Source organism: Gymnoscopelus braueri (assembly GCF_963280865.1).
Source record: "Gymnoscopelus braueri genome assembly, chromosome: 10".
NCBI classification, from domain to species: Eukaryota; Metazoa; Chordata; class Actinopteri; order Myctophiformes; family Myctophidae; genus Gymnoscopelus; species Gymnoscopelus braueri.
The window spans coordinates 9857605-9871321 of NC_137611.1; the positions used below are offsets into that span (position 1 = coordinate 9857605).

At 44.2% G+C, this 13717-nt stretch overlaps 2 protein-coding genes across 2 annotated transcripts in view; one reads left to right on the forward strand and one right to left on the reverse strand.

Moving 5' to 3' along the window:
* Positions 1-13717, reverse strand: part of plekhj1 (pleckstrin homology domain containing, family J member 1) — a 387353-nt gene that overhangs the window by 99312 nt on the left and 274324 nt on the right. The gene's annotated exons all lie outside the window — the stretch shown is intronic.
* The window catches only part of LOC308094041 (potassium/sodium hyperpolarization-activated cyclic nucleotide-gated channel 2-like), a gene marked incomplete at its 3' end in the record, with an annotated part of 95459 nt that continues 90442 nt past the window's right edge, over positions 8701-13717 (forward strand). Inside the window, exon 1 of the mRNA XM_080440484.1 lies at positions 8701-9314. Coding sequence (XP_080296610.1) covers positions 8716-9314 — 599 coding nt within the window. The 5' untranslated portion in view covers positions 8701-8715. The remainder of the gene's footprint in view (positions 9315-13717) is intronic.

A 13717-nucleotide genomic window follows, 5' to 3' on the forward strand; every position in this document is an offset into this window, starting at 1 on the left:
GTTGCCCATGTATGCTCCAGACTGTATGACGGAAGCATTTGAACATTGTGGGAGGTCTGGCTCGCGAGACTACAGACAGACAGTGACATGCATAGTATAATACACACGACAGACAAACAAGCCTACTTACAAATAGTTTTGCTTTACTCATCATTTATTTGAGGCCTGGGTTATTTTTCCACAACAGATTTTTCAGTTTATCAGCATTTTAATCCAAACGATTGTCAGTATTAATTAATAGCTTTTGTTTTGAAGAAGAAAAAAAAAGAAAAACGTTATGGTTGCTAAATATCATCAAAGTAAACATATTTTTTATCCACTCAGTTTTCCTCACTGAATATTCCACGAGTCTGCATTGTTCATTGAGCCTGTTCCCCTGACAGTATGGTTTGAAGAGAACTCTTATGTTTGAAGTAATGATCAAAACATGACGACATGGAGCTGTTTGATAGTTGAGCCACGTAGCCCCGCACCTTTTCATTTGGGCCGTCCGGACCGCTAGGCCAGTGGTTCTCGAACCTTTTCATGTCAAGGACCCCCAAGTATTATTTGGCCGAGGCCCCCCATCTGAAATTGTTTAGTGCCAGGGACCCCCTGAAGAGATTTGTGTAAACAAAAAATCAAAATTTTCCAAATACTTTTTTTTTTAATAGCAGATGTACAAGCTTGTAGCACAAAGTGACATGCTGTGAGCTTGTAGATCTGCATTGTCGCATTCCTAAGCCAATAATTTGATGACCAGCATCAAATTCCGGTAGGAGACTGAGTCTCCTATTGACCAATGACCTGGTCATCGAATTATTGGCTTAGGAATGCGACAAAATCTAAAAATATCTCCATGAACTCAAGGCTTCATGGGGTGTGTAAAATAAGTCAGTTTTTGGGTGAACTACTCCTTTTAATACAAAACCTTTTGTCGTACGACAAACAGCGGGAATAAGCTCACAATTGGGCTCACAGATTGGCTATTTGAGCTACTTCTGAAAATGTGTTAAAAATGCATTTAAAGACTTTGAAAACATTTTGTACAAGCCCCATTTGGTTAATTTTTTTACACTTAGGAGTTCAGTTCTGTCACAGAGTCCCCCGATGTATTGATGAATATCCTCTTCCAGGTTTGTTGTGGGAGAAGATGTACGTTATATACATTTATTTCTATGACATAGACACACACACAGACTCGTTCAAATAACTTTGCATTGCTACGCAGCTCAACTCAATAAAAGCCCTATAGCTTCAATCTGTGACAGCCAGGGAACAGGCCAACTATCTTATTTGGTTTGTTTTAAAAACACAATTTTAAGTTGCTCATTTTTGTAAGATCACAATAAAATGTTGAAGCAAGAATTTTGTAGACACACATGTGGTTGATGTTGTACAATTAGCCTGTGGGGCTTTCCAGTCCATCTTTAACCTTAACATGTAGAGTACAGCCACGGTGGATAAGACAGTACAGTGCCGTACTGTATGTGAGCATGTCATTTACATTTACTGTACACTACATTCCTGCTGCTTATCTGGTTTCACCTTTAGGCTCCACATTGTAGCCCATGGATTAAAGTTCTCAGTCGCCAAAGACTCCCTAACAGCCAGTTCGGTTATTCATTATTTTAAGATTAAAGACTATTTTGAAGTGGTCAAGCTATAGCGATAGAATAGATTAAAGAGCATTCATTAGTTTTATTTCATAAAACCAAAGGTTAAAGCCTCAATATGCAATGTCTTCAACGTGTTGTCTGTGTATAGAACAGCAGGAACAGCGTAAATTCACATTATCATGTGTCGTCTATGATGATGTGAATTCACGCGACCCAGATGGTTTACCAGGCTAAGTATAACCACATAATGTGAAATTTGCAAACCGGTGTATCATATCGGTACAATAACAGCAGAATTCTAGCTTTGTTCATAAACAACCTATACTAGCGAAAAAATGGCTTATCTACAAGCTCACAACGTGGCACTTTGCAGCATGTTGTGAGCTTGCAGATATACTATTTTTGTCTATTTTTCTGAACGTTTGGCCGGGGGGGATAATGTGTTTTGTTGCCTATAATGAAATGAAATGACCGAAATAGGGACGCCAGATTGAAAGTGGTTGGTGAGAGGTAATTCAATTAGGAACAATTTGGCTGAGGTAAATACACCTCACTGATGATAGATACTTGATGCCATTAGTGTTGTTTTTTTGGCTCTGGGGGGGAAATAAAAACAACCAGTGAAAATGAATTAGATTAGTGAGATGATAAGAGCACTAAAGTGTCATTGTACATGGTGAGTGTTCCACCTGTTATAGCAGAGTCAAACTGCTGGAATGTTTGGTACGTTCTCCATTGAAATGGGGCGCATGACAGCACAGTATGTGATCTTATTAGAGTTAAACCACTTGAACTCTAGCGTCCCGCGAACATTCAGTGGAAATGGCACATCTACAGACTCGCAACGATCTTGCAGATTAGCTGTTATCAGCTAAGATATTTTCGTGTAGAGCAGTGTTGATTTTGTGACGGAAAATGATCGTCGACTACCTTTTTTCACTGATAAAAACTAAGCTATGATGACTAAAACTAAGACTAAATATACTGACAATTTCATAAACAAAAAAAACTAGACCAAAATGTCAGGGAGGAACTGGTGGAGAAGAGATCCAGTAGAACTAAATTTCATGCTTGGTTGCGATCAGGTGTTGCGCTTGTAGATAGGCTATTTTCAGCGTGCAACCAAGTGTAAAATACATTTTAGTCGACTAAATCAACTGTAGATTTAGTCAACTATAATCTTTAACAGTAAAACATTTCAGATGACTAAAGTATGACTAGAACTAAATGGAATTTGATTCAAATGACTTTATGACTAAAACTGAATCAATATTTGCTGTCAAAATCAACACTAGTGTAGAACAGGAGGGGGCCTAAGTATAGGGTTTAAGTAGTTAGACCATGGTTGAAAACCTTCATGTCAATGCTGGGACATACTGTTTTTTTTTAAAGATGATTCTAGTGGCATCTCTGCTTTATAAGACCATTATAGGAAAGTATAAGCTCAGAGAAGAGGGATAACATGCTGTACAAGCCCTTATAACAGGAACATAACAGGTCCCGAAGGTGGAAATCGAACCCATGGATCTCTGTGAGCCGAGGCGTTCACTGGGTTGCCTCTCTGGCCGAGTCCTGCTTATCTGCACTGCACTGAGGAGTGAGGAGGCCCAGGCATGTCTCTCCTCTCTATCAGCCTAAAGCATCAGGGGTCTTCAAGGTTTTTCAGGCCAAAGACCCCTCAGCTGAGAGAGAGATGAAGCAGGGACCCCCACTACATATTGTATTCATGTTAAATGTGTGTTTTCAGACATTTAACCACTTAAACCCATTTGTAAACTTGACCTTTGGCTCCGTACTTGGTCTGCTCTTTTTTTCCCTGTACACAAAACCTCTCACAAGTGAGCTTGTAGATCTGCTATTTTTGGCTAACGTTCCCCCCAGAGTATAGGGATGCAAGGGTTCAAGTGATTAATGTTACTGTAAAGAATTAAAATAAATAAAGTCCCGATCACGCTAAAGATTTGACGCCCCCCCCCCTGCAGTATCTCTGAGGACCCCACCTAGGGGTCCCGGACCCCCTGTTGTAGACCCCTGGCCTACAGGCATTATGACCCACTTAAAATTCCCTTATCTGCATTCAGCCAACGTCTCTGGCTAACGTAGAGGAGAGATAGCGCTGCCGTTGTCATGGACACCTTCTTTTGGTCTGATTAGTGTCCCAGCATGGATACAGTGACAAAGACAGACCTTACTGTACCTCTCTGTCTGTCTGTCTGCACACACACAGCAGTGGTGGAAAAAGTACTCGAATGTTTTACTTAAGTAAAAGTATCAATACTGCAACGTAGAAGTACTCTGTTACAAGTAAAAGTCCGGAATTCAAAATTTACTTGAGTAAAAGCACAAAAGTATTGGTACCAAAATGTACTTAAAGTATCAAAAGTAAAAGTACTAAAATGTTTGAAAATAGCCGATCTACAAGCTCACAACGTGTCGCGATGCGATTCGTTGTGAGCTTGTAGATTGGCTATTTTCAAATAGCCAATGCATAAAATAGGGCTGAAGTGGTTAATATTTTATAATGTAATAATTTATATCTGCAAAGTAACTAGTAACTAAGGTTTTCAAATAATTGTAGTGGAGTAAAAGTATAATATTTGCCTCTGAGATGTAGTGGAGTAAAAAAGTAAAAGTACTGAAAAATTGAAATACTCCAGTAAAGTAAAACTACCTCAAAATTGTACTTAAGTAGTACAGTACTTGAGTAAATGTACACCACTGCTGTACCACAGTGAAATGCAGCTATAGCTGTCTGTCTCTCTGTTTGTACCTTACAGTGAAATGCAGCTACAGTATAGCTGTCTGTCTGTAAAAACAGTGAAATGCATCTATAGCTGTCTCTCTGTTCACACAGTGAAATGCATCTATAGCTGTCTCTCTGTCTCTACACACAGTGACATGCATATAAAGCTGTCTCTCTCTACACACAGAGCTGCCGGAATAGAGGATTCTGTTCAGGTCCACCTGGTTGGTTGGTTCACACACACACACACACACACACACACACACACACACACACACACACACACACACACACACACACACACACACACACACACACACAGCTGCAATGTCATCCAGGGGTTAGAACTTAGTTCCAGACCTGTGACGCTGGTCACGCTATAGTCTACACTGGTTGTCTACAGGGATGTTTTTAGGGGTCACGGTGGCGCAGTCGGTAGAGCTGTCGCCTCACAGCTAGAAGGTCCTGGGTTCCATTCCCGCCGGGGACGCTGTGGGCGCTGGGGGGCGAGTCCTCTCCTCAATACAGATGCTGGCGTTTAAGTGGTTAAGATTAGTTTTTGTTTTGCCATTTTTAAGACCACTCAAACCTTATAAAACTCATAGTCTTAGAGAAACTGTACTGTTTTCTGTCTGCACCAAATTTCTTTGCCAAAAAAATTGTCGATCTAAAAGCTCAAGCTTGTAGATCTACTATGTTGTGTTCCCCTCAGAATCTGGATGCTTGGGGTTCAAGTGGTTAATGCTTCATTATTTCAGATGGGTCAGCGTAGTAGAGACAGGAAACCAAGGGCAGCCAGAGACCAGACAGGAGTTGTAGCTACTATTCAAACCCAGCAGGTGCTCTTCGCACTTACAAGGACAGAACTAATTGGTTGAAACACAAGCCAGGCACCTCCAGTCGATTTTGGTTTGCACCTAAATCAATCAAGGTTTTTCATCCTGTTTTTCCCTTCTTTTTTGTCTTTACTTTGCTTTTAATGGAAATTAATTAGGAGAATCACACTGGCTCATCACACCAGGAAGGGAAACCTAGCTAGACAAAAAAAAGAAGAAAAGACAGAGAGAAGGGATTGGAGAGAGAGAGAGAGAGAGAGAGAGGGTGAGAGAGAGACTAAGGGAAGAAGGAGGGAGCTGGGGAAAGAGATGTGACACCGGCTCTCGGCGACAAAGTTAAAAGGTAGGAACCTGCGGCAAGGAGACCCAGAATGCTGATGCTGTACGAAAAATGTAGATTTACACAATGTCACTGCATGAATGCTGGCACGCTTGGTATATTTATGTGTCATTGGTGGGATGTCCAGGGAAATCATGCCATTGTTACTAAACTGTGCTGTGTCTATTCATGTACAGTAGAGCATTGGTTCTCAAAGTGGGGTCCGGGGACCCCCAGGGGTCCTTCCAGGGGGTCCCCAGCAGAATGTGTTTATATAGCGTCACAATAATTTGAACCACTTTAACCTTTTATCCTTTGGCTATTCAAAAATAGCAGATCTACAAGCTCATAGTGCGTCACTTCGTGCCGCGCTATGAGCTTGTAGATCTGCTATTTTAAAAAGTCTTAAACATTAGTGAAAGTATTTTAATACAGTTTTGTTTAAAAGCAAACATTTTTAATACATATTTGCTTCTGGGGGTCCCTGGCACAACATATTTTCAGATGGGGGTCCCTGACCCAATACAGATCAATGTAGGGGTCCTTGGCATGAAAAAGGTGTGAGAACCACTGCAGTAGAGGTTCCAACAGGTCAAAGAGAACCGCATCAGTCAATGGGATGAAGACAATAACAACCGGTAATTTTGTCTTAAACGATAATAATGACAGCGGCTCTGTAATGTGTGGGACCAAAATTAGACTCTACTATAACTGGATCATGGAAAATAGGTTAGCCACTTCATCTGTTCTCTCACTGCGGAGCAGTCTTGATTAAAATGGCCCCATCATGTCCTTGATATGTGGGGAAGCTATGTAACACCTTTGGCTGCTGGTGATTAACCACTTGAAAATCCTACTATACTAATGTACGTATAGGCCTAATAGCCTGGTCCTATATAATCCCTTTTTTCATGGAAAACCGTATTATGTTAGTTCTGCATACGTCATATTCCATGGAGGTGAAATGTCCCTTTATCATTTTATGTTTGATGTGTTCGTGTGATGGACTTTAGGAGATGAGCAACTCACCGCTGATGTTCACTTTGTTCTTTTGGTCCATTGTCTTTGCAATGAACACGGCCTTCATAATACTTTGACTTTGACATCTTTATTGATAACAAAACATTATGTAAAATTACATACATTGTCACACCATTATCAAAAGGGTAGATAGATTTTTTTTTTGCAAAAATGGGAAGAGTGTGTGGGGAGGGGGGTGGGTGGTTGGTGGGGTGGGAGCAGTAGATACTGCCTGTTTATACAATATAGTTTGTAAAATATTTGATTGAATCGGTTGCCACAAAAATGTGAGTGTTTTATAGTAGAAGAGTGAGAGACAGAGCATACAGTCATTTCAGCACCACAGGAGAGGACAGCTCCCAGCTGATTTGTAGCAGGTTGATACTTTGCTTTGCTTAGTTATTTGTTATGCTCTTAAACCTATAGTCGATAGCACCATCAGTGGAGATGTAATCGACCAAATCCATTGTTTTGAAATTGGTCAAAGCTTCCATGAGAGACCTCTGAGCTTATACTGTCACCGAGATGCAGTCGCTGCATTCCACCGGTATGGCCGCTAGAGTGTGCTAGACACCTGTTGTAGGCGCCATTGTCACACAGCGAGGTTGTCATTGAGAACACCCTCTAAAAACATATGACATCATTTGTCTTTCATTAACACGTTGTAATTTGGGCTTTTTTTTCGTGTTATATCTGACATCGTATGGCTTTTGGCAACATGATTGCACGCATCCGTTTGCTGTTATTTTGTATGTTTTCAACGGAGTATAGCTTATAGTCAAACACAAAGTTTGAAAGCCCAACGCTAGTGAAATCTGATGGACTGAATGGGAAGAATTTCGGAGAGGTTTTGTCATAGCATTAGAGGTTGTTTGAAGCTTCGGCGACACACCGTGAATCAGTGGAAAGTACAAACGCAGTAGTTTGCAAAGAAGTCACGTCCACCCCTCCCTCTGTTCCTCTCTTCTCCCTCTCTCTCTCTCCCCCCCTATCCTTCCCCCTCTCCCTCTCTCTCTCTCTCTCTCTCTCCTTCTCTCGCTCTATCTCTGATTGGTTTTCCTCCAAAGATAATTGGAGGCAAAATTTGATATGCTCAATGTCATGGACAGGAATGAGGCTCCACCGGCATCATCATCTGCTGCTGCGGCGGCCATGAAGAAGAAGCAGGCGACGGGGTCGGGAGGCGGCGGAGGTGGAGGTAGTGGAGGAGGAGGTGGAGGAGGTGGAGGACCGTGCATCCAAGCAGCATCCAAGCAGCAGCAGCAGCAGCAGCAAGCCGCCGCCGCCGCCGCCGCGTCCAGATGCACATCATCGAGACGCAACAGCAGCGTCAAGAAGAGCAGCCTGGACTCCCTGTGCGCCGGTACCGGTACCGGTGGTGCGTCCAACCACAGTACCGGTGCGTCCAACCACAGTACCGGTGCGTCCAACCACAGTACCGGCCACAGCACCGGTGTGTCCAATCACCACCTCAGCAGCGCGTCGGGCGTCAAGACGCCGCCAGGTGTGGCCGCCACCGCCTCAGCCACCGCCTCAGCCGCCTCAGCCGCCTCCTCAGCCGGCATCAACAACAACAACGACGTCGTGATGATGGACGAGGCGGAGGACGGGGATGAGGAGTCCACATTTCAGCATCCGCGATTGCGCCGTGCCGGCGCGGGGAGCGGTAGCGGCGGAGGAGGAGGAATAGGAGGAGGAGGTGGTGGTGGTGGTGGTGGGAGTGCGGGAGGAGGAGGAGGAGGAGGAGGAGGCTCCAGTATAAGGATGAAGAACTTTACGCCAGGAGGGGGAGCCGCCGCCGCGTCGTCCGCGTCTTCTACCGCTGCTTCCAGGAGGAACTCCTCTATCTCCTCCTCCTCCCTGGTGCTCCTCCACGCAGAGGACGCGCATCCTGTCGCCCCTCATCGGCCCGTTGTTGGTGCCTCCTCCTCCTCCTCCTCCTCTAGGACCACCGAGACCCAGACCCCCGCCTCCTGTCCGGAGGATGCTGCCGCCGCCGTGCGCGGCGAGAGGAGCAACAGAGCGTCTGTTGTCTCATGCGCGTCTCACGGTTCTCGCTCTAGCGCTGGTTCTCGCACTGGTTCCCGTTCCGGTTCTTTCGTGGGCCGCGCGGTCGCGGTAGAGGTGGTTTTGAACGCGACGGCAGGAGCGGGCGGTGATGGTGGTTGTTGCAACAGCGTCGCTCCCAGCGTCTCCAGCATGAAATGCAACAAAAACGGGGAATGCAGGAGGGGCTCGGGCACCGGGTCCCTGCGTTCCATCATCTCCAAGCAGGAGAAGCAGGGGTCGGGCGGGAGGGCCGGCGAGGACGCCACCAGGCGGGGAGCCTGTAACTCGGCCAGGGCCAGCATCAGCATGGACCGCTCCATCACGCCGGGCGGCGGGTCGCAGACCCCGCAGGGCCTGGCGGGGGGAGACGGCGGCGGGGTGACCCCGGTCTCCACCGGGCTGCCGGAGAAGAAGGACTCCAAGGTGTCCTTCTCGAACGTGCCGAGCCGGAAAGCGTCCTCGTCGCTGCTCGCCGGGCCGTCGGCCCAGAGCCAGCAGCCCAGGAACTCGGTCACCTTCCTCCAGAAGTCCGAGGACGGCGGACCGCAGATCGTGGCCGCCGCCGAGAGCGGCTCGGAGCCCGGGGACAGCCAGGCCAGCTTCATGCAGCGGCAGTTCAGCAGCATGCTGCAGCCCGGAGTCAACAAGTTCTCCTTACGCATGTATGGGAGTGAAAAGGCGGTGGAGAGGGAGCAGGCGAGGGTTAAATCGGCCGGGAATTGGATTATCCACCCCTACAGCGATTTCAGGTAAGAGTGCACTGGATGTGGGACGTTGCCCCTAAAACACCCCCCAACTAACTTTGTTTATAAAAAAAAAGGCCCCACTATATGGTTGAGAATGAGCAGACAAACAAGACCACTGTCACACATATAGGCCACTGACAGATACACAGTAAAATCCTGAGGGTTCATTTAACTCTGAGAGAGTAAAAATTGAATCATATAATGTACCCTATAAGGGGTCCATTTGATTCCATGTATACTCTCTCAGAGTTGCAAATGGATAAATTAACACTGAGGATTTTACTGTGTATAGCACACAATGTCACACACTTGGCTAAAGCTGTAGCCTACATGTGGCCAGAACAAGTAAAAGAAACAAAACAACCTGTTGTCCTTTCAAGGTTGTAGAGCCTATTATCTGAAGCCTGAAATGCAAGACTCAAGAGTCTATTGTTATATATGACGTCTCATTATACAAGTAGTATAGCCTAAAGAGACGATTGGATTCAGACTCCTCGAAATTGCAGTAACATGAGAAAAAATAGCAAGCAAAAAATAGCAAAATGGCAGTTTGAAAAATATATAGGACTATAATGACAATTGCAGTTACTTGGGATAATCGGTCATGTCTGGCCTATATATAGCCACTAATTCATGATAATGTTATGTCACTTCATGATAGAGACTTGTCGCTGCAGCGTTAAGTGAAACCCTCTGGTCAGTATTCACAAAAGGATGACGCCCCGTCGCCCCGATGCATTATTCTGCTGCTTATTAGACAATGTGAATATTGAAAAAAGATCCGAGCGTTCGTCATAGCATAGAGGCTCTGCGACAAGCACCCTATAACACCGGTGTGTGTGTGTGTGTGTGTGTGTGTGTGTGTGTGTGTGTGTGTGTGTGTGTGTGTGTGTGTGTGTGTGTGTGTGTGTGTGTGTGTGTGTGTGTGTGTGTGTGTGTGTGATGCTCTCAGTAATGGAATGTCACCTTGAGACCAGTGTGTGAAGACCTCCAGCAGCACACATCACTCAGACACATCCTGTCTGTTATCCTGCATTACAATGCAGACGGTTTTATATCATCACGCTTTCCAGCAGCACCACCACGAAAAAACGAGAAATATTGACACATTTGATACATCCACAGAGTGGGTTAAGATGACAACGTTATTTTTGATCGATGAATTATCTATAATATATTATTTAATGTTATTTTGGTCGAGGAGTGCTAAGACTTCAAGAAGAGCCATTCACAGCCCCGGCTCATCATGCTGTCATTTCAGCACCACGGGAGAGGACAGCTCCCCACCTCATTTACAAGTCGTGTCGTGCTAAACAGTGGTCATTCGTTCACTCTCTGGTCGTGTTTAGCTGCTAAACTTTAGCCTCCTTGTACTGTATCGTATGACCGCAAGTCAGTAAGAAAGACAATTAGCCAGGCTTTAACCTGAGACGAGGAACAGCTGCTGAAATTCGGACACGTCACTTTGGATATTATAGATCTACTTTGTTTGTGCAAAAACTCCGACGATATGTATTATTATTATTATTATAGGGCCTATAAGTTGACGGAGTTGCCCTTTAATTTAGCACAGTGGTTCTCAACCAGTGGTCCGGGGACCACCAGTGGTCCTTGGGGGGGATACCAGGGGGTCCTCAGCTAAATTTGTTAACATAGTGTCACAATCATTTTAACCACTTAGCTTTGGCTATTCAAAGATAGCAGATCTACAAGCTCATAGCGCGGCGCCGAGTGCCGCGCTATGAGCTTGTAGATCTGCAATTTTTTTGAAAAATCTTGAAAATGTGTGCATATCTTTGAATATATTTTTAAAGCGAACATTTTTAACTCAAATCTTTTCTTCTGGGGGGGTCCCTGGCACAAAACATACTTGTCCGCGGCCATGTATATCAATTTAGGGGTCCTTGGCATGAAAAAGATTGAAAACCAGTGATTTAGCATATGGAGGTTATTATAGTTTAGTTCTCGGGGCTTGTTGCGTAAGTCGCAGTGTAGTGACTCAGCGATGCACCTGTCCTATCCTGCAGAGACTCTGTGATGATGATGATGATGACAGAGCCTGATGGCCTTGGATGTTACTACTTTAATCTGTCTGTCCCACTCAGCCCCACCCCCCACCCATCACTAGCAATTTACTGCTGCCATCCCCCAAGATCCCCCTGGTTTAATGTTCTGGATCAATGCTCACCATAATAAATAAATAAATAAAACCACAGACTTTGAGCTACAATTCTAACTCCACATCTGGCCTTTAAATGAAAGGATATTCGCTTTTTTTCTTTCATTTCTTTTGTCCAAAGTTTAAACAAAGTGCTATTTTGTATCAATATTTTTTATTGACAACAAATAAATGACAGTACACAACATCCTACGTAGACCCCCCCCCCCAGACAGTCCCACCTACCCAATTACACAGATCTACACAAAACCACATGCAACACACACACACACACACACACACAGTGTGTTGCAACTATTAAAAACCAAGAAATGCAATGATTCAAATTGATAATGTATTAAACATCAGTTTAACCTTTGAGGGAATTCAAATTTAAAATAAGAAAGAAATGGGTTTCTCAACCAGTTTCAACCAGACCCTTAAAAACATCTGCTTTTCTCCTGGGATGTTCTATCTTAAAGTTTAAGATATAACACGTGAAGAAGATGCAGTGCAGTGACATTTTCGGTCATTTTATTTTGAAGATTCAGTCTGAAACGTCGTCTCAACCAATCAGAAGGTCCCATCCCTTCAGGCAATAGGACGTTGGAATCTCAATCACTTCAGCCAAGTTGTGCATTGTGCTACAGGGCTAGTGTTTGTTTACAAGTGAGAGAGAGAGACGGCCAGTTCAGCACGTTTGCTACTACGTGGCTTATTTCTAACCTATAACGTTTTCATATACATATTTTAGTGTGTAGATTAAGTTTAAAATTAGTAATATACCGTCTGGAGTGGACATCATCTTGAATAAGATTCAAAACAGAGTAGCTCTGTAATTAAAACCAGCTGTGTTTGAAGAACGTGCAGCTATGGGCATCAAACAGGTGCATGTAATCAAGATTCATTTATATTCATGAAAGTTGTGTTATGTCATCACGCAGCACGTTTTCGTTTACAGGAAGTAATTAAGATTGACTTTTTAGGGACTTCTGATATATAAAAAAAACAACAATAACTTCCCCCCCCCCCCCAATTATTTTGGCATCTATTGTTAGGTATGTCCATATGATGAGCACGGATATGCTCTAAAAGTGTGAACAACCATATTTTTAATTTCACTACACTAAACGTTCAATGTTTTGTCAAAGTGCTAACATATGTCCAAGTGGCTCTCAGTCAGTCAGTAAGTAGCCATGTTTAGGTATAAAGCTCTTTGCCAGTTGTTTATATTATTGTCTGTGGAAGATAATAACAACGGACAAGTCTGTTGTCCCCACACAAAGATATCTGTTGAGAAATCCAGCCATTATACTGAAACTGATGCTATAGATTATATTGTTGACCTGGCATTCTATAGTTTCAGTGTACAGATTATCATTGCTTGAATTTTGTTTTTGTTAAGACTGATGCCAAGTTCTTGGTTTACCTGAGATCCTTGTTTACTGAGGCACTACACTGTCCCTCTGCATTTCATGTATGTGTGTTTACCTTGCTTACTGTAAGTCACTCTAGAGCAGGGGTCTTCAACGTTTTTCAGCCCAAGGACCCCCTAGGACCCCCAAGGACCCCCAAGGACCCCCTAGCTGAAAGCAAGGACCCCCTAGCTGAAAGAGAGATGAACCACTACATACTGTATAAATTTGTATTTTCGTAGATTTCATAGACCAACACCAAACCTCTTTGCCGAAAATAGCCGATCTACAAGCTCACAACGCCTCGTAGGTTTCAAGTGGTTAATGTAAAAAAAAAAATCCTATCACAAAATGATTTGGCGGACCCCCTATAGTAGCTCTGAGGACCACCTAGGGGTCCCGGACCCCCCTGTTGAAGACCCCTGCTCTAGATAAAGAGCGTCTGCTAAATGCCTACAGTACATTGTAAATTGTAAACACCGGGCTCTGTTCCTGCAACCTCAGTCAGTCATATGGTTGAATTTATACTCCACATAGCCTGACAGTGTCGTACTATGGCGCATAAACGAGGCAACACTCCTGCCTCTCTCTAATAGTGCTAGTCTGTGTGCAGTGTGTTTACACACTCCTGTCTCCAGTTAGGAAGTCTCCAGTGAATATCACTTTTCCACTGTGACTCCCTATCTGCCTCTCACTCTATTTCTGTCTCCTTCCCCTCCCCTTCCTCCCTTTCCTGTCCTCCACACACACACACACACACACACACACACACACACACACACACACACACGCGCGCGTGCCCCTCGCCAGTGATGGAAAGTAACTAAAGTAAT